Below are 25,708 nucleotides of genomic sequence, written 5' to 3' on the forward strand. Positions count from 1 at the left end.
TAGTTGGAAATCAATAAGAACCGTAGACAACATAAGGCACTTATATCTGCATCTGCAAATATGAGTCAAGATGTGCTTTGGCATGCAGTGAAAAGACTTTTTTTTGGTTTTGCCTAATTTAAAGCCTAATTAGATTGTATTTCTACTTTATGCTTTGGATTCAGATTAGTTTCAATGAAGCCTGTGAAGTTTTAAAAAGCTGTTGACACGTCTCAATAAAGTAATGAATCAAAGCCTCAAAGGCTGCTTAGGCGATCAGCGTCATTTCTTCTATATTTTATTTCATTTTTGTTATATTTTAAGAACGAAAAATCGTAAACGATATTATTTTTATTTCCGTTAACTAAAATGGACACCTACTTTTAGCGTAGTTAGTTATAGTAACCGTATTTTGGTGTTGGCAAGCTGTACGTGAGCACGTTTCGTTTTGTCCGACTGCACATGAATGCAGCGCTGCTCCCATCCTACGTGAATGCAGCATAAACTGTTGAGGTGATCCATGGCAACAGAGGAGCAGCAGCCAACCGCCGAGCCTGTCCTACACGCTCACACACACATAACCCCAGTCTCTACTCACTTCTTCCTCAGTGTAGCCGGAATGTACCGAGGAGGAATCACTGTTAACGGCTGCCGCTGACAAATTTCTGTATCAAGGTGACCGACCGGGAGCCAACCCGCCAACCAGCTCCCTGGAAACGGCTGCACATCAGCGCCAGGTGACAGCAGACTGGACCCGCTGAAAACGGACGCATAACGGACAAGATGGTAGTAGCTCATGTTTCCGGACCTTAAAATTACTCATTTCACCCCTCTGGTGTACTATTACCCCGACAGAAGCAAAAATGAAACCAATTCTTAACAGTCTGTGGGCTCAAAAGGCTTCATATTTCTGATTTTTTTTTTTTCGGCAAAAACATAAATCCTCCACAGTCCCAGTCCTACACACCGCTCATTAGCACCTTCCAGTTTATTATTGTAATTACTGCCCATATCTTTCTCGAGCATCTGAGGCATCATCGTGAAGATGGCGACTGGGTCGGGTTGGCAGCAGCGCTACTGCCCTGCCGGTCAGGGGAAATTTAGCACATCCTCGGCATCCAGCATGTCTTTTCAGTCCGGCATCGCCATGGAATATACCCAAGACCTACACCTGAAGATGAGCAAGAAGATAGCACAGCTAACAAAGGTAAGGATCCTTTTTTAGGAGGCCTCCTCTGCACTCTCTCTTCAACCCTTGGGTAAGACCCTGTACCTGCTGTTCTGGTGTGAGAACTGGGCACCAAACTCCATTGGAAATTTGCCCGTTTAGCAATTAAACTTGTGTCGGTTTACATGTCTAACGAGCACAACAAGACTGACATTTTTTAGTGGATCTCCTGGGTGTTCTTGTACTTTCGGGGTCCATTTAAGGCAACATTTATTCGTCTGATAAAAAATAATTAACTCCTAAAGTAGGATATGCTCACTACAGCTGTAAATCGCTTTGGTTTAAAGGAAGTTAAAGTTGGATTTAAGTTAAATGCATGCTGCTTGGTGTTTGAATTGTGAGCCGAAAGAAGCAGCAGCTCTGAATGCCTCATGGCATACTGAAATCTAAAAGCATACAAAAGCCGTCAAAGTTTGATATTTTATTTTAGTGAGTTTGGCGTGATTTCTTACCTGGGAGGTACGAGCTGCCCCAAGGTCTGCTTGGATGCTGCATTTTAAGCGAGCAGCGGGTCATCACAATATCAGCCATCTCATTCATTAATCATCTTTAGCAGCACAGACTCTTCCGGCATTTAGTTTTACTTCTCATGCATAAGTGTTGTATGCAGTTAAACTAAACCCTTCCTGAAAACTTTGATCCCTCATAGTATCTATATAGTGTACTGTATATATTTTGGAGATCATTTACAGTATATATGGTTGCTCTAGACCAGCAGACTTGAATGATATTCCTCTACACCACCCGCATCTATGGTCTTTCAAGGGCATTTTAAATGATTTTCACCTCAAAGCGGGATCAGTTCTTTTATGTCACTTGCCAAACTTTGGCGTCTCCAAAACATTGGCTCCATGTCAGCACATGTTTCTGGCTCCAGGGTGTCATTATCATCGAGCTGGGGGGTCCACCAGGCACTTGTACATGTTTCCAGGTGGCTTCTGAAGGGTTTGATGCCTGGAGTTGGTGATATATACTCTGAGGATTTGCCTCTGACTTCTAAGTATAAGATTTGTGCTCTTTTTGTGCTGAGAGAGTGGATGCTTAAAAAAAACGAAAAAACAACAATTCAGCAGCCTTGGGCTAGGTGTGTGCCAAGCCTTAGTGCAGAGTGGACTCTTTAAAGTCACAATGAAATAGAAAAGGGTCTTTTCGACCGTGGTAGCTAATTAACCATCGTAATATGCAGCATAGCTTTTAATAATAATTTAAAGGAAATTTCACATGTAATATTTTTGTATTTTTTGCATACATTTTTTAACTTCTTAGTTTTTGTGTTTATTTGCCACAGTTTTGTTCAAATATTATGTAATGTTAAAGGTACAGGGATTTTTCTTCATGGTAATGTTTGGTATTTTATATGAAGATCCAACAGACCCCCTGCCAAAAAACAGTTATGTTCATTTTGATTTCATTTATTTAAGTTTAAAAGACATTTTTGTGTATGGCTACTGCAATGCCAAAAGAAATGTTAAGAAACAACAATACCTTTTTTAAAAACTATTATTTTAACTATTATTTTAATTATGGAGGCAAAGTATATGATAGTGGAGCTTATTGTGAAGCAAAAAACCTTGCTTCTCTCAGCCTAGCAGCCTGGGTATGGTCATGTTTTGAATTTAATGTCCTAATTTAACATTGTCTCGTGTCTAAAATTGAATTTTACTTCCTCTGCTGTGATTTTTTTTTTTTTGGTCTTCACCTGTGTCTCGTTCCTTCCAGATCTCTCCACTTTCTTGATTACCCTATGTGTATAAATAGTCCTGCCCCTTTCCCTTGGTCTTTGTTGTGGTGTCTATATCTGTTCCTGTGCGTGCCTCATGAAAGGTTTGCTTTTAAATATTTAGTCTGCCTGGAGTCCTGCATTTAGGTCCTTAATTCTGACACCTATGTGCAGGTGCTGTGTCCTGTCATCTGACAGCCCAGTCAAAAGAAGAACTGATTACAGACGTTAGTCCTAATTTTTTAGTTCACGCTTTGGTGTGCCTTGGACAGAGAATATTGGAAAAGCACAAATATATTCTTTTCAGTGAAAAGCTGATGTGTAGACTATAACATTAATTTCTATAATATTATGTAGTAATGCTGTCTTTTTGCATAATTCTGGACAACAGAAGCAGACAAATTTGGGTGCAACAAAATTATTATTAGGATGGTTTACAAGGAGCTAAACATAACCCCCTTAACATTGTGTTGTCAGACTATATTTTGCTTATGAAAAATGTTCTCTTAACATAGTGTTAGAATTGCTAGAGCTCAGTGGATTCTAAGGAGGTATAAAAATTAATTACATAAAAAGTACTATGCTTACTAAAAAAGTAAGCATAGAAATAACAAATAATATAACCTACACTAAAAAAAATAACAACATCAATCTTTTCATCACTGTTAAAAAATCTGGACTCTAATGCCGTATATAAACTGCACACTCCAGTTTAAACACTGGAGTGTTTATAATTTACAGTTTTTGTGTTATAGTGTTGATAAACCTAACCTCACAGTGGACAGGACTCATGAAAGTTTTTTTTTTTCATTGTCTATCCAGGTAAATCCTCACTTCCAGTTCCATTTTTGTTTCCAGTTCTGCACCTGTACACTTACCACGGATCATCGGTCAGCAACAGGGTAGAAAACATTTAAATCAGGCACTTCTATGAAAGCCTGCATGATGCTGCAGAGTAGTTTAATCTACATTTTCTCAGTGAGAGTCAGCTTTTAATCCATTTCATTTAGAATTCCAATTCAAGGTGCTAAACTGTTAAAAAATAAGATCATTCATAGTTTAACTAAATATTTTTACTTGCAGTCTATCAAGAAAACGGCTGATATTTTGATGTGTTTACCAACAAGATTGTTTTTTTTTTCTCTTCATCAACACTTCCTCCTTGATATATTGTCTTTAATGCCACTGTTGGCTCTTGTATAGGAAGTATAACAACAAAACATGAATTTAAGACAGTGATGGGAAACACAAAATAGCAATTTACACAATTTTTACTGCACCTGTATCCCAATAATTCATTTACAATAAAAAATTTGAGATTGGCATCAAATATTTACATTAACATAAGAAAAATAACAATGCCATGGAATTTAAAAATGACATATATTTCATTTTTATTAAGCCATTTTCAGCCTATATATTGAAGTACAAGAAAAAATGTCTTCAAAGAAAAAGTGGAGAAGCACTAATTTCATAGCGGCATTAAAACACAATGAAACAGAGGCTGAGATAAAACCGTATTTCCAGTGAGTGTGCACCAACTGACACAATAGTAGATGTTGTTTTCATACGCCAAGTCACATGATCACCACACGTTCCCACAGGCGACACATCTGAGCCTCGTGTCTCCAGTGCCTTGTTGTGTTGGGCCACGACAAAGCAGGGGAGGGGAACAGGCTGATAGCATTCGGCCCACCTGCTGACCGCTGATCTCTGCAGAGTGAGAGATGCATTCAGGAATAAATAGCAACCTTGGAACCTCTCTGAGCCACTCTCGTGACACATCTCTGCCTGGATGATTTCCAGCTCGCTGTCACAGAATGATTCGGGAGCGACTGACGCATCTCTTTAGTCCCGTATTTTAACTGAATTATCTGAATCTATAGTGTCTGCTTTACAAGTTATGATTTTTCAAAATCTTTTGTCTTTTTTCCCTTATTTCGTTTTTATAATCTGGTCATGATTTTTAATCCTGATAACATCAGCCAGCTTGCTACAGTGCTACTGTAATTCTGTTTTTTGTTATCCTAACTATTTTATAGTTACTAAAATTTTGCAATACTTTATATAGTTTACATTACTATTGCATAATACAATAAATTATTTTGTTACGTACAAAGACAAAATAATTGCTTGAGAGACAAAGTGGGCAAATCTCAACTTCAGCCAGAGAGCAAAGCATGCCATCGATTGACATGTTACAGGCTGTTGAATAAATTACAGGATTACGTTGGCAGGTGAAGCCTGGAGTAAACTAGAGACAAACCATCAGCAACAATGCAGTGCATGATGAGCGAATTGCTTCCTGCATGGAAGCAGTCTTAAATGCGTGAATGAGGATTTGGAAAGTAAAAATCTCAGCAAGGGATGGAGAATCAGCTCACGCTGGTGTGCATGCTCTCCTCATAATTAAACGCTATAACTGCTTAATGTGAACATATGTAACTCCTGCCAGGTTAAATCGTTATAATAAAAATACAGGAACACATGTAATAAATGCAGCATGTTTTAAAGCTTGTATTTGTGGTTTCCGTGATGGAGTGTTTCCCATTGAGGAGTCTGGATAACCTGTGCATCGCAGACTCAAAATACATTTCAGTCTCAAAGTCGTGCTGACTGACATGAAAACATGTGAGAATTTGTGTCCGTGAACGTGAACAAAGACAGTGCTTGTACGTGACCACTTCAACTTTTGCTATGAGAGCAGGCTGACAGCTGTAGCGTGCGTCAGTGAAGCAGTGTTATCATTTCAATGCTCTGTACGTTTTTGCTGGGATTTCATGCAAAGTCAGTAAGTCAGTTATCGATTGCCATTCTCCTGGGATGCTGAATTTCATGATTTGTGATGCAAGACTTGTTGGCACTGTTCTTTAAGACTTCATGCAGTAATTTTTAATCCCACAAAGCTGCTTGCCTTTGTGTACTGCTGGGATTTCACTGTCATGATTTTTCTTTTTTTTCACAAGTTACACTCTCTGATGGCTTTCTTTTTATTGTAGTGTTTCTGTCAAAAAGAAGGCAGTGCAGGGGCTTTGCTGTTATGGAAACAAGTTTTAAATGATAATTCAGGGCAATGTACTGTAAGAAGTGGGCTGATGATTTTCATAACAAAAAAAATACGCTTGATCTTGTAGGTTGTCCACAGTGAGTCAGGAGTGAGGTTTCTGCTTGTTGTCAGAGCTCTGGGAAACAGAGAGGGCAGCATGTCATTTTGCATCGTCAGGAGAAGGCTTTATAACAAATGTATTACCTAGCCTAGGGTGTGTGTGTGTGTGTGTGTGTGTGTGTGTGTGTTTCATCTGCAATGCCTGACTGACTTTAGTGTTGAAGTGAGTCAGAAATAGACCTCTGAGCTCTCTGTGCATTTCTGGACGAAGGGATCAGAAGAGACAGAGATACTGAAATACCATGGACACTGTGTGTGTGTGTGTGGTGTTTGTAATTCATATTATGTGGTGCTGCAGCACCAAATCAGTGTATAAACATTTCAGCAAAGATGTTTTCAAATATAGTTTGAGGAAATAAAAAAAGTATGTTTTTTTTTTTTTTTTTTTTACCTCAATATCAAACCATCTCTGCTGATTCATTATCTCATTTTTCTAAAGCTTTGGTAAATCCATTCATATAAATAAATAGATGTAAACACTATGATGTCACTGATTACTTTTGCATTTTGCCCATTGTTTGTTTTTTTCCCCCTTAATAGCCAGAAGTACTTTAAAAAAATGACAGCTGAACATGGTAGTGTAATTAAAAGATGGGCAGACTTACAGTTTTTTGGGGGGTTTTGGGTTTTTTTGGGAGCCAGAAGTGAGAACATTTGGACAAGAGTGTTTAGTAGTATGCCACCAGCTACAGCTAGCTTGCTTAAATAACACATTTCCTCCATAAATGATATGGATGCATCGCAGGGACACAGGTTCCTCCTAATTAGTGCTAAGTAGCATATAAATGAAATGCAAGAATTTCAAACAGGGCTGCTATTAAGTGCAAACTAAATGAAGAGCATTTTCCATCCTTCTTTTCCAAGGACCAGTATCATCGATGGCAAGTGACCTGATTCAAAGTATGACTCTAGTGCCACAAGGTACAGTGCAATGGCAGTGAGACACCAATATATACAGAAGTCAAATGTAACTTCAAAAGTAGTGTTAGTAGTGTTTTACCTGATGTTTTTAAGTAAAATTATAACAGAACGACTTAAAACTTTAGTTAAAGTTAGCCTTGTTATTCTTCAACAGTCTGAACAATACAGACATATAAAAAAGCTTGAAATGGAAAAATATTTTCTCCTTGGGATGTTGTATCTTGGGTTGAGATTTTTAACCAGCTGCTAAAAGAATTCCCATCATGCAACAGCAACAGTAATTTCCATCCACTGTTTGCTCTTCCTTCACATCGATGCAACTACAGAGAGCTCCAGCCATGCTCAGTCGAGTCATTTGCTTACTTGTAGGTTACGTATCACCAGCTGTTGTTTCCAGCTTTAGCCCGAAACATTTTCTAGAGTATTTTGCAAAGTACTGTGTTGTAAGTAGCTCATTTACTAAATCGTAGTATGATTTACTAAATCATACAAAATCGTCATCAGAGGTTGACATGTGGCTCTACGGCATGTTTGAGCTTGTGTTGTTTTGCACGTTATGAAATGCGAAATGCATTGTCCATGGTAACACCACTATACAAAATGTATAGTGGTGTTACCATGGACAGTTTGATATGGCACAGCCTTATCTTAAAGATATTTCTGGGCTGAAAAAAAGCAGTATTTTCACTTTAAAACGAATCAGAAAAAATTAAAAGAAAAACACGATTTGAAAATGATACATATTCTTCATTTTCTGACCAACTTTTAGTTCTAAACTCATCGTTTCCTGTCAGAGGCATGAAATAACTTAAATAGAGTGGTAGCTATCAAGTGCAAGAAATACATGCTTGGAGAATCAGCTTTAACAGACAGATCACCAAAAGATGTCCAAATCAATCAATGAAAAAACCCCAGAGAAATGCTTTATCTTTGGTTATGTGGTTTCAAGTTTTGATGGACTATAGTTTTGATGGCAGTCTAAAGGTTGTGGATGGCTGCTTTAAAAGTAACAGTTTGAATAGAGAAAAGGTTTTGCTATTTTTTATACTTATGCTTTTTTCTTTTATATGGATCTCTATGGCGTTGGAATAGGAACTGTAATCATAATTCACGATGACTCCACAAAAGTATGCAACATATACACTGCTTTATATTGTCTGTATCACGTATAGACACTAAACAAGGTCCAACATAAGATGATAAGAGGATTTGGTTTTATGCTCTGATTAAATGATATTCTGACTCAGACATATCCATAGAGAAATTTGTTAATTACATTTTTTTCCTCCCTAGTGAGACTTCTTTACAAGCAACTCAGAAAAGATGAGAAGATCCACACAAGCTGCTCTACAATCTGAGGCTTAGTAGTTTTCTAATTTTATATTCCCCGCTATTCCCTTATTTCACATTGTGGCCAAGCGTCTGTTCAGTACTACAGAAAGAAGTACTCATGGTAGATAAAAGATGGAATTTTTTCTCTTTTGTAGAAATTTCCAGTTATTGTTCCTTGTTATTGTATTTAGTGACTGCACTGAAGACAACGCAGGAAAAGATAAATACACTATCATCACTTGGCAGCAGCATGTGCGTGTGTTGATGCCATAATCCAGGGGTGGTAGTGCAGTGATCTGTGTAGCCGGGGCAGGGTTAGAGCGCAGATGGTCAGAGCAACATGAGTCCAGATCTGGGAATAGAGTACTGCTTACTGATTGGGATTTTAAAGCCTGATACTGTGCACACAGATTTTTAAACAAGTAAGAAGATTTCAAATTGAAATATATTTCAATGATGAACTAATCTTTATCGACTTAAAGACTTGATACTGCTGCTTCTCCTGATAATGGTCATATTAGCTGTAGCAATTAGCATCCATTTGATACTGTTATTTCAACATAGCTGCTCTAAATATGGACAACAAAGCAGAGGCTGCATGATTAAAACCTGGATAACGTCCTTTTAAATAAACTGAATTCTACTCCCAACTCAGTGAAGTGACCTGGAAGTATCTGTGTGGCAGTTGTACCAAGAGCTGGTTGAATTCTCTAAAAACGTAGGAAAGGTGTTTCAATTCTTCCTTTATTACCTCATTCAGCAGAGAATACACTGGGCCATTCTTAATAAAAAGAAAGGAGATAATGCAGTCCCACAAGTCATAACGACACCCTGCCTGATGGTTCAGCTCATGTAACATGAATATTACAGTGCTGTAATAAAATCTGTTTCTTGTTGAGCTGTTGCCTGGAGTGAAGAACACGGGTGTCTATAAAAGCTGTGTCCCAAAACGTCGGCTGCATCCTTCGGAGGCCGCATTTGAAGGCCGATTATGTCACAGCCAGGCGACGAAGGCTGTCCCAATTCGTCGACTCCTTCAAATGCGGCCGACAAATGCGTCCTTCATTTCCCCGATTTTGAAGGATGGGTTGGGTGTGTCCTTCGTGGCCCACCATATCTTAGAATTCATAGCGCGGCCCAGCCAATTCCAGTTTCCAAGAATGGTGGCCGCCAATGTTCCCTCTAAGCTGTGCACTGCTGGCACAGTCTCTGTGCACAGAAAATCTGCGTTGCGCACAAAAAAAAAAATCGAACCTGAATTGAAATTTAAATTAAAACTTTAACAATTCTGTTTTGCAGTGTTAGTCAGTAAGTGACTGGCGGCTCCCGTATGGGATTAGAACCTTATCCCATAGTCCAGCCAATAATGCGATTCACATTCGTATATACGTTGACAGACTATGACAGCGTCCTTATGTGCCGACACGTTAATGACAACATGTACAACCATTGGAGATGTGAGAAGGACAGACGGAACAATTGACGAAAAAAGTGTGGACTTTATACCAGTTTTTAAATTGTGTTGATAGGCCACGTAAAACCAGAGTTATGATAAAAATAAATGTAAATGCTGTAATTTGATTATTTTAATAAACCATGTAACTTGGATGGATTCGATGCTGGCGTGACCACAGTGCACACGTCTGCTATTGCTCACAGTGGTCCAAGGGACCACTCAGGGAGTTCGTGAACCTTCATTTATGCACAGCTGTATTAATGTTCTGACACAGCATTTCAGGCATGTTGAGGTCTGGACTTTGACTAGACCAGTGCAGCACCTTGACTCCTTTCTCTTACAGTCTTTGTGTTGCTTGTGATTTGCTGCTGTGCTTGGATTATTGTCCTGTTGCATGACCCAGTTTTAGCCGGACATACAATAAGCTGTTAGACAGATGGCCTAACATTGATTCAAGAATGTATTGGTGTACATAGGAGTTCATGGTCGACTCAATATCCGCAAGGTGCATCGGTCATCACCCCATCCCTCACAGTGTTTGTGCTGATATGCTGTATTTTGCTTTTCTCTAAATGTGGCCATGCTTTATGGCCAGTCATCTCCACTCTGATCTCATCATTCTGAGCACTGTGCTTCCCTTTCCCCCCACAAATGCTTATTAATTCTCCTTTACACTTTTCAATGACCTCATTACTTTTCCATCAAGGAAATGTGATTAGGAGAAGAAGGTAGGAGTTAAGTCTTTGGACTCTGTCCTTGGATTCTTGAAATGATGTGGCACCAGGGATCTGTGGCAAATGAAAAAGTTCTTTTAATGATTTATGCCATCCAGTCTATTTGAAAATTGGTTGAGAATTCAGCAAATTCTGGTGATTGTTTTTCTCTACCTTGTATATGCCACAGGAGACACGGTTGTCCTACAATGACATTGTACCAGAGGATTCGAATGCAGAGTAAACAGGCAAACAAAATGCAGTCAGCAATGCAGTTCACAAAGTCTGTTTAGAAAATTACTGATCAGTTTAACTCGGGGTTTTTAGTTAGAAAAGAGTCTTAATCTATCCAGAATTTAAGTAATTACTGACTTGAATGGAGATGTCCCTCTGACAGCTCAGTTTGAACTACCTAAGTTAAAGTCTATCTGTGTGTTATTCTGTTGAGTGCCACACCAAATCACAAGTCCTAGTTCAGATCTTGTAAGGATGGAAGTGGGATTTGATTACAAGCTGCTGTTTGTCTCAGAAAACATTCCAAGGAGCAGCCGCGGTATCCTTTCAGACTACTTTCTTGAGGTGACAAACAAAGAAGATTGGCTCTTATAGGGCGCTAAAGATACTGGCCATGAATTTCAGCTTTGTGATTTCTAACTATAATTTTGGGAGAATGAAAACACAGGGATAATGGTGTGTGTGTGTGTGTGTGTGGGTGTGTGTGTGTGGGTGTGTGTGTGTGTGTGTGTGTGTGTGTGTGTGTGTGTGTGTGTGTGTGTGAGAGAGAGAGAGAAAAGCGGCATGCTGCTGCTGCTGCTGCTGTGAGGAGTACAGCTTATTAACCTCTGCAGGATGCTCCTTCACTGATTGTCACAATTCTCTGTCAGATTTCATTAAGATACGCCCACACACTCACACTTACACTGAAACACAAACATACAGGGAGCTGAGCACAAAGATAGGGGGTGAGATGGGAGCATATTGGCTTGAAGCACTATCCAGAACAAATAAAGCATTGCCGACATGCCTGTTGACACACAGACGCACCCACACACACAAAACTGTGCACACTATTTTATTCATAGCCTTTTCCTTTTTTGTTTTCTTTAGGTCACAAGCAGTTGTCCAAGCATTTCACTACATATCGTACTGTGTATGACTGTGTACGTGACAAATAAAATTTGAATTTGAATTTGAACACACAGACACGTTCTTGGATGTACACACATGTGGCTTATGGCGTCGCGAGGTGCACATGGAGGGTAATTTGATGAGTCATTCTTAATGTTTGACCTTGACTGTTTCCTCTGCCTTTGGACAGCCAGAAGCCACATCGCTGCTCGTCTTTTCTGCCCCGATTTATTTGGCTGACGCTGCAGCAACTCATGTCGCAGCAACAGGCGAGACGCGGCGCAACACCGGTGCACAATTGGTCATTACATATCCCTGATATATCAAACAAACACTCAGCTGTCTTTGTGGAAAATCTCATAAGAGGAGAAGAGTGTCTTCCACCTCCAATATGATGAAGGTTTGCCTGTAAACACAGTCGGTGTGTTTTTATTGTTACTGTTATGAGATGTCTGATGTGAGAACTCATTCCAGCGCAGTGTGGCAGGGTTGTACTCAGAAGCCTGTAAAAGCTGCAGTGGGACCTGCCTCACTGATTCACTGGATGACTAATGTTCATATAAGATTTTTGGAAATTTTAAGGTTTAAATGGCATTTATTGTATGACAATTTATGGAGTAACAAAGTCTTTTTGTTGCTTCAATTCACATGTGTTGTATTTTTATTTTTGAAGGTGACATTGAGCTTATTAGGCCAGCTGAATATAATAAAAATTGTTAAGGTGTAAGTATTTGTCAGTCAATCAAAGAAAAATAAGTTTTATCTATTGTGATAATCATTTAGATAACTTTTTAAGCTTAGAGTTCAACTGCAACTGAATACCATTACACACTGTGTTATTGTTGAGGAGAACAAGTAAGCGTATCAGGGTTTGGCATAACTGGCCTGATTCATTTAAGTTTAAGTTGAAAACAAAGTGGACGAACCCTCGCTAAGAAACATTTGTTTGATAAATTAGTATCAGCATTTATGACATCTGAAAAATTAACAATAAAAAGAGAGAGAGGCAAAAAAGAAACAGTCCTCGTCAATGTTGTGTTTCCATAATTTGTCCACATTGCATCGTTGTTCAACTATAAAAAAGAAATCTCAACTCAGTAAAATTTCAACTTTTGCAGAGAGAGTAAAAAACATGCCAGGAAACAACCTCGCACCAATATTTTTTTCACTTCCATGAACCAGTAATGGCCCAAAAGGATGTAATCCATCATTGCTTTGTCACAAATTGCCTGCAACAAGGCGTGCTCTGCACAGGATTGTTTTCACTGTGAGGGCTTTCAGGTGATGTAACAGTCCTTCTGGTGGCCATATTGAAAGGCAGCAGCTTGTGGGCCAGAGCAGCTGCGCAGAGCTGATTGTGTTTGTAGATGTAGAGCAAAAACCACATCATTAGAGCTGGAATTGAAATTGTGGTAAACATTTCTACACTGAGTATATGGAGTATTTTGACCAAGAAATCACTGTTGGTATGATATATTTACCAGCATAGTATTATCTGGAGTATTTGCTAACCTAAGAAGGTAGGTAATTGTTGAACTGTAGTTGTCTCTTGTTTTATAACCTTGTGTTGTATTCCCTGAAATGGACCGGGGGATGAAGGAAATAACAATAAAGATATCTAGATGATAACCAAGAAAGTTAAATTAATTAATAAATCAATACAATAATGAAAAGTTTAAATTAATGATACCTAAAGCAAAAGAAAGTCAGTTGTCAAAGAGTTTTCAGCCGTTAGATCACCATGGTAACTTATGCTGAGCGTATGACCTGATCCGGAGTCAGTTTTAGTTTAAAATTGGTTTTAAGTGGGGTGGCTGTAGCTCAGGTGGCAGAGCAGGTCAGCCACTAATCAGAAGGTCGGTGGTTCGATCCAGGGCTGCCTCCTGGCTGCATGCCAAATATCCTTGGGCAAGATACTAACGCCATGTTTGCCTACTGGTGGTGGTCAGAGGGCCCGGTGGCGCCAGTGTCCGGCAGCCTCGCCTCTGTCGGTGCGCCCCAGGGCAGCTGTGGCTACAATGTAGCTTGCCATCGCCAGTGTGTGAATGACTGAATGTAGTGTGAAGCGCTTTGGGGTCCTTAGGGACTAGATAAAGCGCTATACAAATGCAGGCCATTTACCATTTAAGTGGCAGTTTTTCAGGAATTATGTTGATGACATTTTGCTCTACGTGCGATCCAGTTTCTCTCCAGTAAGAACACCTGCCACCTGCTGAACATCACCTGACTAACACTACCAAATCAAGCCCTGGTACAAGCTCACAGGGACACAAACTGTACATGTATTCGTTTAGTAATGTAGAAATATATTTTTATACTTAATATACTCATAAGTAGTAAAGTTTTACACTGCTTGATTTGCAGATACTAGAACACTGATTAAAAAAATGAACTATTTGTAGGCTCTTAATCAGTAAAAATGTATTTCCCTTTGACTTGTCCACAAACTAAAGTTATTCCCACTTCCCCCTTCATCAGACTGTCAAACATCAATGAACAGCTTTAATGTTTAAATGGCTCAAGTTTCACATTTCTAAAGCGTTCTGCTGTAACAGCTATTCATTTGTGAATTAGTGAAGATCTAAGACTTCTCACAGCATCATTCTCTTTACTTATTTGCAGAAGCAATATTGCTATTTGGCTTTTTATTTACTTTTGAATAGATCTTTGTCACACATTCTTTTGCTGAAGTCTGAGGCTGCAGTAGGCAGCACTCTGTTTTCTGCAGTGAAACAGTCGAATGATGCATCAAAGCCTCGTTTCGTATGACCGCACACAGAGCCTGAAGCACAAAGGTTTAGCAGAGAAAGATGATAACCACCATTGTGATAATTCTTATCTCAGACTGGGGGTTTAGATTTTGTCAAGCCCCCTAACATAGATAAAACCATATTGAACTTGCTTCATTGTATTTCACTCTGGCGACCACTGAGCCTGGCCAGCTCTTTTTCCTAACTTTTATTCTCCTCTGTTGATTGGTGAGGGACTATATTTGCTTTTTACTTGATGATATATATATATATAGTGAAATATTTGCGCAATGTCTTTTAATTCAATATATTGACAAAGCACCAGTCCCAGAGATTTTAAAAGAGTATCTTAGCCAAAAGCACATAGATTCTGAAAGATATAAAATGCTGCAGAATAAAGTAGGGCTGAACGATATATCACATTTGCGATAATATCGCGACATGATCAAGTGCAATTTTCTAACTGCAAAGGCTGCGATTATACTCTGGACATGTCCAAATTCATGGGCTGCATCCTCCTGAGGCCGCATTTGTAGACCGATTACGTCACAGCGACGCGCCGAAGGCTGTCCAAATTCGTAGACTCCTCCGAATGTAGCCGACAAATGCGTCCTCCTTTTCCCCGAATTTGAAGGATGGGTCGGGTGTGTCCTTCGTGGCCTACCATATTCCAGAATTCACAGCACGGCCCAGCCAAACTCCAGTTTCCAACAATGGCGGCCGCTACTAAGTTTTAAAATTACTCATACTAATCTTTCTGGGTCACAAAATAAACTTTTAACATATTTTCAGGCGAGAAAGTAGTTGTGTAAACATCAAATATCTGCTCGGTTTATCAAGATATCCCATATTTGCAAAAGTGCTTCGACGTTTTAGGAGGCGTCTGCTACCCACCAGCTCGATAGCTAGCCGGGAGCTCGAGGGTTACTGATGCGGCCGAGAACGGCACAACATCATTTTCAGATCACCGCGGACTTTCGCTGCTCGGGTTAAACGTAATATATAAGTCACTTAGACAACCTAAAAATGTTATTGTTGGGCTTTTTTCAGTGTTTTGTTTGTTCGTGATTAAATCGGTTTGGCTGAGATTAAAGTTATTAGATTAGATAAAATAAAACTTTATTAATCCCCCGGGTGGGTTCCTCCTTGGTTTTCACACAGCTGACTAAACGTCAAACAGAAAACTTATTAAACAGAAGTATGAGACAGTCGAGAATTTACACCAGTGTCTGGTTATATTTTAGATAGCAAGAAGCAGACGGCCGAGTTTATTAAGCTCCACCGAGACAGCGGTGACGCTAATCAGAAGGCTAGACCGTCCAATTTCATGGCCGTTTACTTCCGGCCTACCCGACCGTCTGAGGACCAGTGCGGCCTCTTCAGCTTTGCCTCTGCCACTTGAAGATGTCGTGAAGACAGAGTTGAATAGTTACCTGTTGACCCCTGTCATTGACGGAGAGGATGATCCCTTAGCCTGGTGGAAGGTGCACAACATTCACTTTCCACGACTGTGCAAGATGGCCCGCAAATATCTGTGTGTGCCAGCCACAAGTGCCCCCTCAGAGCGTCTGTTCAGCACTGGAGGGAATATAGTGACCTGCACTCGCTCATCCTTAAAGCCAGCAAAAGTAGATATGCTGGTCTTCCTAGCAAAAAACCTGTGAGCTAGGGTGATTATGGCTAGCTGAGCCATACTCATTGTTTATACAATTGCTATTATGTTTGCACTTTATGTCAAATCAAATCAAATCACTTTTATTGTCACATCACATGTGCAGGTACATTGGTACAGCACATGTGAGTGAAATTCTTGTGTGCGAGCTTCACAAGCAACAGAGTTGTGCAAAATACAATAATGTAAACAAGCAAAATACAAGAATGGCTACATCTGAAACTAATAAATATATGTACAATATATAATAGTATATGCATTTCTGGATGTGTATACTAAATATTTTTCTACACGTGTGTGTGTGTGTGTACACATATTTTACAAATTAAATAGAGTAAACAATAAATAAAATATATAAAAATGTGTAATGTTACTGACTGCAGAGATCAGTAAGATGTGTGCATTTTTTATTTATTAGTTTTATTTATTTAATATTATTTTTTAATTTAATGACTGTCTAGTAGTTCACAGATGTTGAAAAACTGAGTGTGGTAAAGCCACCGATTTTTTTTTATGTATATTTCTGCAATCTGCACATTGCACTGACTTTCATTTTAATGTTTACACCAGGGTTCCTTGTCAGCACTTTATGCTCAGATGTTTGTAAGCTAAAAATAAACTATTGTGTATGTTCAAATATACTGTTGTGATTGAAGAAGTTAAATAAAAATGTCAGTCATCAATTCATGCATCACCTCATGTCATCATAACAGAGGTCTGTCTTCCAGGAAAGAACAGTTTAAAATTAATGTAATATAGTATTGGCCATACTATATGATGTATTGCTTGTCTTTGTTTAATAATACAGAAGACAAAGACCTTAAAAAATAATCGCATATCGCATCGCAATCGCAATATTGGGGCAAAAAATCGCAATTAGATTATTTTCCATAATCGTTCAGCCCTAGAATAAAGGAGCAATCAGTTGTATGGATCTGTATAACTTACAGCTTTGATGTGGAAAAAAGAAATAAAGCTACACACCTTTGCACATGAGTGCATTTCGTGGGCTGGATTTCTGTGTATAATCCATCAGTGATGACAACTGTGGGCCAGTTTTTCCTCTCCACAACAACTGTAATTTTTATTAGACTTATTTCCTCTGCATTCCTCTGTGTCTGTTTATTTCAGTTCAAATTCACGGACTAGAATAAAGGTTTATCAGAAAAGACCGTCTGACATATTTACATAAAGTGTAAAGTGTTCATCAGTGCCCTAAATTGATGTGGGAATCAACAGTACTGACTGAAAGCCACTACAAAGTGAAGACCTACTAACTTGACACCAGCCCACACACTTAACAAGAGAAGGGAGCTGTTTGGCAGACGTTGTCAGTAGCAAGCAAGCATCAGGATTTTCGAGGCTAAAGTCTGCTTCGACTTTCTCTTCTTTTCTTGGCAGCGGCGTGAGCCTACTCGGCCACCAGGGATCCATCTTTACTCACTGGGTTCTGTTTCTCTTCACTGATGGGAGAGATGGGCCTAACACTGGCAGTTACCCTCTCCTTCTCACCGTGTGCATCATTTGGGTATAAGCTCATAGAAATAGCTGAGGGCAGTGGCTTGCATATGATTGCTCAACAATAAAAAAAACTGTTATTGCTTTCACTTTTGCAGTTATGTCTTTCTTAAAGTTTGCTGCTGAAGTAAGTTTCTTTCAGATATATTTGATTATTTGCTAAGTATCTGGCTTATACAAGAGTGTAGTGTTTACTTCTTTTTTCCTGACTGTGGATCTGAATTATTATCAGTGTTCAAAGAATATATGTGTAAAAGTGGCCCAATTCAAAATGAAATAGTTCAAACTGTATTGGGTGTAATAGTTCAGACCTGTTCTTTTAAACTTATTTAATTTAATTTATTTATTTAAGAGAAGACTGATAAGCATCTTTTTTAACATCAACTTGAGTAATAGTAGGTGAGACTGGTGAGCAAGTTTAAACAGAAAACACAGACTGGGTGAGTTAGTAGACCTGTGGATCAATGGTAAAAAAGTGACCAGTTCTTCTAGTCTGTCCACTTCTATTGGAAAATCGTGGCCATCCCTAATCCCTGTAACACCCAATTATGCCAAACAGTAGCAGCATCAGCAGCAGAAACGTGGTACACTACTACTCAAAAAGTGGGAAAAACACATTATTATTGTAAGTACCCAAAAATGTCCTTTTGCTGCTCACTTCTATATAATTTTTTTAATCATTAATAATCCATTAATGTCCTTGTATACTTCTTTGGTGATGTGTCTTCAATCTGAAGGCAGAGAAGAGAACTACCTGCATACTGTGACATGTGAATTTGATGCCTTCAAATGATTTGTTATTCATATTACGCTGTAATCTTTACATAAATGTTAGTATTGAATATTCACTCTTCAGTTGCTGTTTGCTCTTTCGTTTTGCACTTTTATTTATTCTCCTGAAGACCATGCCCCTCTTGGCTCTTTCTAAAATTGGCAGGCCTGTGTTTACTCCTCTCTTCTTCACATCCTCTCTCCATGTCTCTGTTTATCAGTCTGTCCTTCCCTCAAGCTAAAGGACATCCAAACAACAGCAGGGCTCGCCATGACTTCACCCAGTCTTCAGTCTGTCCTCCTATTAAGATAAGATGAAACCAATCCCTCAGGGGATATTATGGCCAGTAGTCAACAGCGATGGGATAAAGGACATAATACGGTAGTAACTTGAAACTTAAGTTATCCCAGTAAAGAAAATTTAATTTAAATTGGATGAATCTTCCTATGTAATGTATATGTATAATGCATATATTGACATAGAGAAAAACAATTTGACACCAGTTCATCAACATTTCCAGCTCTTTTTATAGCTTTTAAGTCGCATTAGGGAATTATTGAGGCCAAACTTTAATTTGGAATCTGTTATAAAGACAGAAGTAGAGCCAAAATGATTGAATCACAATCTGTGAGACAATATGTTCACTAATAAATTAACCAAATTTTGGGAAATTGTTTGTTCATAACTTATTAGTATATTTCTGATCATTTCCACATATTTCCATCTATCTGCACAGTCCTCTGGCCTTTCTTTGCTGACATCTTGACAACCCCATGACTCAGCGTTGCTCCTTTTATATCAGTCAGTTTTCTGAGGGGTGGTTTATGTGCAATCAATAAAGCTCTTTCTCTACAAATGCCTACCTTGCTTCTCTTTGCCTCTTTGTGCGTCACAGGAATTTAAATGTTCCTTTAATTCACTCTTGGTCCCTTTTTTCTTGTTTATGTGGAAGATTGCAGCATTAGATATGTACTTTAGCTGCAGTAAAGCTCTAAACTGAAATGCTGAGGTAGAAAGTACAAGATTTGTAACCGGTTTTAATTTATTGAGCATGTTTATAGAAGAATTTCATAATACAATCTACCTGTTTAATCAGCCAAAAATGACAAAAAATAAAACCATTAACAGAGGAAAATAATATAGCTCAACCTCGTTTATCCAGAAAGAAATGTTGTTGATAAGGGCACATCTCTGCCTAGGGCAGCTGACAGACTAAAAGCGAAATCACTGTAGAACATGCTGCTGCTTCACTGCTCTCTGTACTTTTAAAGCACAAAATACACCACCTTTATAGCCCAAACAGCTGACACCATCTGTGCCATCAATGCCAAGTACAAGTTTCCTTTTTTTTAAAACATCAAACTGCTTTTATGTGCAAATGGTTAAAATGCTAAAAAGTGAGAAATGTCAGCACTAATTAAAGTAAAATGCAGCAACTGAACCACAGACTTGGTGAGTAATTGCAAACATGAAGGAAGAATGTGACTTAAACTTCCACCGTGGGAAGGAAAAACATCCAATACATTAAGTCATGAATTTTTCTGTCATGATTTCTCTATTAATTTTTACAGTTTATTTTTACTAATACCCTGCTAGTCATGTTAATGAACAAATTCCATTTGCAAAACAATTATTATTATTTTGTTAATCAATTCAAGTGCGATATTTTGATGTAAAACACAATGCCTGTCTCTTATGAACAATGAAAAACCTACCATGGTGTAGAGGGCCCTTATTTAAAGCTAGAGTAGGCAGTCATTTTTATGGTATCATTGAGCAAAAACACCATAACATTTTAGTATTGTAATTCAGAGTGGTCTGAGAGGAAACTAGACTTTTGTGCCTCCTCAGTGCTTTGTTTTATGGCTTTAGAAAGACTTGAGTAATCACTCCTCTTTTGGGGGTTGGGGGGTCAGTGAGAAGGAGCTCCTGTTGGCTATGCTAGAAATGTAGAAGAGGATATATTCCCTTTCAGACTGTGAAAAGCCTGATTCAGTGATGGCAACTGCCAACATTACAAAACTATCTCAGAAAATAGCAGAGAGGATGGAGATTCTTAAAGAGAATAGGCACAATGCAGCTCACTCATAGAATCATGTTACATTCATTGATTACTTTATTCTCAGCTTTGTGTTGTTATATTGGGATGGTAAGCTGTTAGCCTAATTTTTCTTTGATTTATAAATAGATTTAAATATTCTTAAATAGTAGGGGAGTTTGTGTTTTTTACCTTTATAAGGTTCTTGGTTAAGTTGTGTTTACTTTAAACATGAAAGCAAGTGATAAATGGTTATATTGAATTATGCTAATAGTTTCACAATAAACCAAAAAGCCCAAGGCTAAAGCTTCAGTTTGACCTTCATGTAGCATATAAAGTTCATGAGGGACTCAGATTAAATATTTTCATACATCTTGAGAAAGCATTACTAAACAAGCAAAGGATAAGATGGCCATACTTTGTCCATAGACTACCTCTGCTAGCTCCTTGAAGCCAAATGCAAGGTTTGTTTTTGCTGTTTCCAATCAGTTCACACAGGAAACTGAGTCAAACTGGATGAATGTGACTTTCGTGTCAGGATATTTTTCTTTTTTTAATGATTATATTACCCAATTTAAAGCATATTTGGTAATGATGTATAGCTTTGTTATCAAATAAAAGCGAGAAAAGCAGGAAGTAAACACTGAGAAGCTGTAATCAGAATTGTTGGCTTGACTTCTGATATTTTATTTATTTTAAAACATTTTATTCTTGAGCTCTTGTTTATAAGTGTGAACGAGTGACAGATTGACAGATGGGTCAGCATGGCATCTTCAGTGATGCAGAACCTGTACTAGTCTGTGGTGATGATGAGAGAGGTGAGCACGAAAGCAAAGCTGTGGATATATACTGTGTGAGCTTTTCTCACCTATTGCCATGAACTGGGAGTAGTGGCCAGAAGATTGCAGATACAAGAGGTGGAAATTAGCTTCCTCTGAAGGATGTCTAAAATCAGCGGTTTATGCTTGCTGTTGTTGAAAATGAGTGTACAAGCATTCACATCCTTACCAGCATTTTAATTATATATCACTGCAAAAGTGATAGAGAGGGGCTTCCTTCAACAGCTGGATGATGATGAGACGGTCTGTCGAGAACTTTGAAAAGAAAAAAAGATCAGCGACGGCTTTGTTTCCTGTTTTGACTCCCTGTTTCTACCTTCTATTCCTGGACTGAATTACTTTTTCTAAATATGATACCGATCGTGCAGGAGAACATGGCACTGAGTCCAGTGTGCCGGTATACATAGTTACGGGGCTGTGTTAATGTTGCTGGGCTTACTAACAGTGACAAATGTGTCACCCATAACCACTGTTTTAGTTGCTAGTTGTTGCATCTGACTAGGAAAGCCTGGACACATTCCAAGTGAGCTCAGGCATATCCTACTGAGAGGAAACCCCAGGGCATAGCCAGGACACAGTGAAGAGATTATGCCCGTTTTCTGGCTTGGGAATGATGTGGTGTATTTCCCCCAAGTTTCTCTAATGCTTCCAGTAGTTCTGCTCAGCTTGGAAGATGGTGTATAAACTTGGTATTTTGGAGCTGAAAGGTCAAAAAGGTTCACAAAGTGATCCTGAGAAATGAAAGACAAACACTTTCACAGAGTTTCCACAGTCAAGAGTAATGAATGTTCAATAATGATATATCCAAAAACAAACTATCTGCATCACATGGTTTTAGCACAGTAGCTTTTTTTATTCTTTCCGTACTGAATTGCTGGGAGCTTTCATCACACAGTATGCACGTAGCAATTCATACACAGAAAATAGACATTTAATTAACAGGAATCGCTGAGGAACTGCTCTTAGGGAAAGTCAATCAATCAGGGTGTAGTTAGGGTGTACTTAATGAGTAGACTGAATTCAAAAGGTATTACACATATACTGGTTTAGTGCCAAGGACACAGGAGAATGGAAAAAGAATAAACTGAACGTGCATAAATGATGCCTGCAGGACACAGAGATATAGTTTCTTCTGGTAGCGAATGGATTCATGAAACACTAGTGTAAAATGAAATGTGCTATCGTGGCTTTATAGTGAAAAGGTTTCTTCGGAGCATATATAGGACCTATAAATATAACTTAATATACCACAGTAAAAGTGCTCTACATAAGTTTAAGGGAAACACACTTAATACAATCTTAGTGTTTTAGATTGTCATTGCTAAAAGAAAGAGTTGAAGTGAAACATTAACTGTCCTGTGAGTTTCTGTGCTTGCCATTTCAGAAAAATTATTTTCCTATTCTTTTTTTTAATTAGCATGCAGACAAGAAGAACATTACATACAAAACACTAAGTACAACAGACAAACTTTAAACACTTTCAAGTTAGGTGGGAGGATATTTGCAGTTTTTTAAACTTGATGAACATTCTGAGTCCAACATGTATTCAGCAATGTTCAGCTTTTGAATGCCAGGCTGAGCACAGCCAGGGACATTGTGCAAAGCCTTTTGGTGTCAGTTCTGCTTGCACTGACACAATATGTGGACAGTCATTTGTGGATTCGCAGCTTATTACCACTTCAGCAGAATGCTCGCCTGCCTCGTGTTAACTCCACGGCACCGCTTCCCTTCAGCTCTCTGATGCTTTTTTATCTGTCTGCTTGTTTTGATAAAACCTCTGTATGTGAGCTACGACATCTCACCCTTGTCTTTTATATCACCTTATCTTATCTTATCTTATATCACAGGCGTGCTCACACAAACACACACCTATGTGCAGAGCATCTCAGCCTAACTGCTGCAGTAGATGTTAAAAGGATGACTGTGTAATGTGGATCAGTTTTCCCTCCAGCTTGACATTCCTCGAGTGCTGGGCGGCATGACAAAAAATCTGTATCACAGGGATTCGGGTGGTTTCACTGCATATCACTCAATTATGGCAAGTTTTATAATTATGTTTTTTTTGGTTAATAATGAGATTACAACTGCTCATTCATTGGAACAAGTGTGGATTTATTGAACTCAAAAAACTGAAATAAAGAGTGTGTAAAGGAGTCTGAAAGTCCAAAAGTAGAGCATTGTTGCAAAGTACAGCTATCATGGTTATTTTGTTCTAATAAAATAGTTAATTGACATTAAAATGTTTTTAATTACAGTAATATCACTAAATCATCGTTAATATTAAGTATGCCTTTATATCAGTTTAAAGTGGCCTGTTTTTTTATTGCTACTTTTAGCTATTCCCTTATTCCCAAGGGGTCCCCACAGCAGGTAGCCCCACATGTTTTCATTTGGCTGATTTTTACACTAGCTGTCTTTCACTTATTACACGACTGTGCCAACAACTATACCATCTGTATAAAACTTATGATAAAAGAAAGAAGGAAATGAAATAAAAAGCTATCCTCCATGTGTCTTTACTCTTGCTGACTGTAGCTGCTAGCCCCTCCCAGCTGTTAGCCACAACATTTAATCTGCCGATTTGGGTTTCTGGACACACATTCTTCTATTTTTTTTTTTAATGCCCCTGAACATTTTTCCAAGCGCATTTATATTATTCACTTGTAATAGTGAAAAAATTCCAATTTGTGGATCATTTTGGTGAAAGCTTCATGCTTTGCCTCTTCTTTTAAAGGTTTCTTGGTTGCCATGGTGATATGTCCCTGCTGAAAAGTCAAGGCAACTTACATGATGCAAACACAAAACTTAATTTAGATACATTAGTTTCAATGTCATGGTGACTCACACAAAAAGCAAGCAAACAAATGGACAGTTTGAGTCCATGAATATGTTTTTGTGGTTTTTTGGTTTTTGTTTCACATTTTGCTATGAGACCAGGCTGCAATTCAGGTCCCACCACGACCCCCCCAATGTTAAACCCACAGAAAAACTGAAGTGTGTGTTTTCTTTGTTCACCAGAGAAGCTGTCTTTTAAAATAATTCTTATCAGGCATTAATCTACAACCTTTAGTATAAAGACTAGTACTCTGTTCCTCCGCACTGTTTAAAGAGGGTTCACTCAGTCCCATTGCGTCTAAAATACAACAAATAGTGACATCATAGGCATACGCGCACACACACACACACCGAATATGCGTGAGAAAGAAGCTGCAGGCTACAAGTGCTACAGACACTGATGCCTCTTCTAATGGAATTCAGTGTGCTGTGACTGTGTGAGCAAAACAGAGCAGAAGAAAGATGAGGAAAGAGAGGGAACGAGCCATGCAGTTTCCAGAGGGACCCGGTGCTGTGCTATTTTTAACACTCTCTTTATAACGATCGACCCATTCATACATCACTACTTGTGCTACACGGGTTCGTAACAGCTTTTCTGTGCTGAACACTGACACCAGCATCTTCATTGGACTATATCTGAAGTCAGAACAGATTCATAGCTTTGTACTCGAGGTGAGGAAGTATGATTAACGCGTTTAAATTGTTGTCACATAAGGCGGTAGACCTTATAGTCTTAGAGAATGACCTCCAGCTGTGCAGTTGTGATCTACAGCATGACTCAACAGAAAGTGATCACACTGTAAATGGTTTTCATGCACCAGTGGTTGACCTGGTGCTGGCAAAGGAGAAGCAGAGGGCTGTAAATCAGGCAAAACAGAATGGGCGAGATGACCTGGTGAGTCGATTAATTCTGGCTTTTGCTTCATCTTAATAGCAGGGAGTTCATGGTTTTTACCTTTATGTTATTTTTTGTCCTCTGCAGTAATGAGAAAGAGTTTATTATGCATTATGTTATATTCATCCAATGATAATTTGCACCATTACTTCAAATTCCCGAATAGTATCACATACTAGGAGAGATAAACTTAATCTATTGTAAACTAACCTATATGAAAACAGTATTCCTCTAAATTTCTCTATCCATCCCTGTTACGGGATTGATGCCAAGGCCCAGTTATCTACAAGCTCTTCCAGGGGTAAAGCCTGCAGAGCCACATTCTCTCCATCATGTCCTTGGTTTGTCCTCAGGTCTGATCCTCAGGCAAACCAAGGACATCCTTGAACCACTTCAACTACGAGGCATGCAGAAGACATTACAGTAAGAAGCCTGGACCACTCCAAAGTGTTATCTCTAAGACTGAGCTCAGACACACCTTAGAGGAAGCTAATTTGTGCATTTTTGAATGTCCACCTTAATCTGGTGGTGGTGTCTGCCTACCCAAGTGATCCCAGGAGCTATGTTGTTAGGGGAAACGTGCCCCCTGGTAAGGTATAGTAAAACAAATTGGTCCTGGGTGAGGCACCAAGCAACCCCTTAGTAAGTGTGATGTTGTTATATTTACAGATTCACAGCCACAACCTTCACATTTTTGTAAGCAAGCAGCAAAGTATTTTATGTCTTTATGAATTAAACATGATGTT

At 38.7% G+C, this 25,708-nt stretch overlaps 1 protein-coding gene across 5 annotated transcripts in view; it reads left to right on the forward strand.

The window, feature by feature from the left end:
* Positions 1-468: 468 nt before the first annotated feature.
* The window catches only part of fam184ab (family with sequence similarity 184 member Ab), a 217,811-nt gene continuing 192,571 nt past the window's right edge, over positions 469-25,708 (forward strand). For 3 of the 5 annotated variants that reach the window (XM_085432378.1, XM_085432376.1, XM_085432377.1), the window contains exon 1: positions 470-1,186. In XM_085432378.1, the coding sequence (XP_085288504.1) occupies positions 1,025-1,186 (162 nt within the window). In that variant the 5' untranslated portion in view covers positions 470-1,024. Of the gene's footprint in view, positions 1,187-25,708 lie in introns of all 5 variants that reach the window. The other 2 variants (XM_085432375.1, XM_085432374.1) reach the window with 2 other exon arrangements.

Source organism: Copadichromis virginalis, linkage group LG15, assembly GCF_057382275.1.
Source record: "Copadichromis virginalis isolate Kocher_CV1m ecotype Utaka linkage group LG15, C_Virginalis_male_GT1.1, whole genome shotgun sequence".
In the NCBI taxonomy this organism is placed as follows: Eukaryota; Metazoa; Chordata; class Actinopteri; order Cichliformes; family Cichlidae; genus Copadichromis; species Copadichromis virginalis.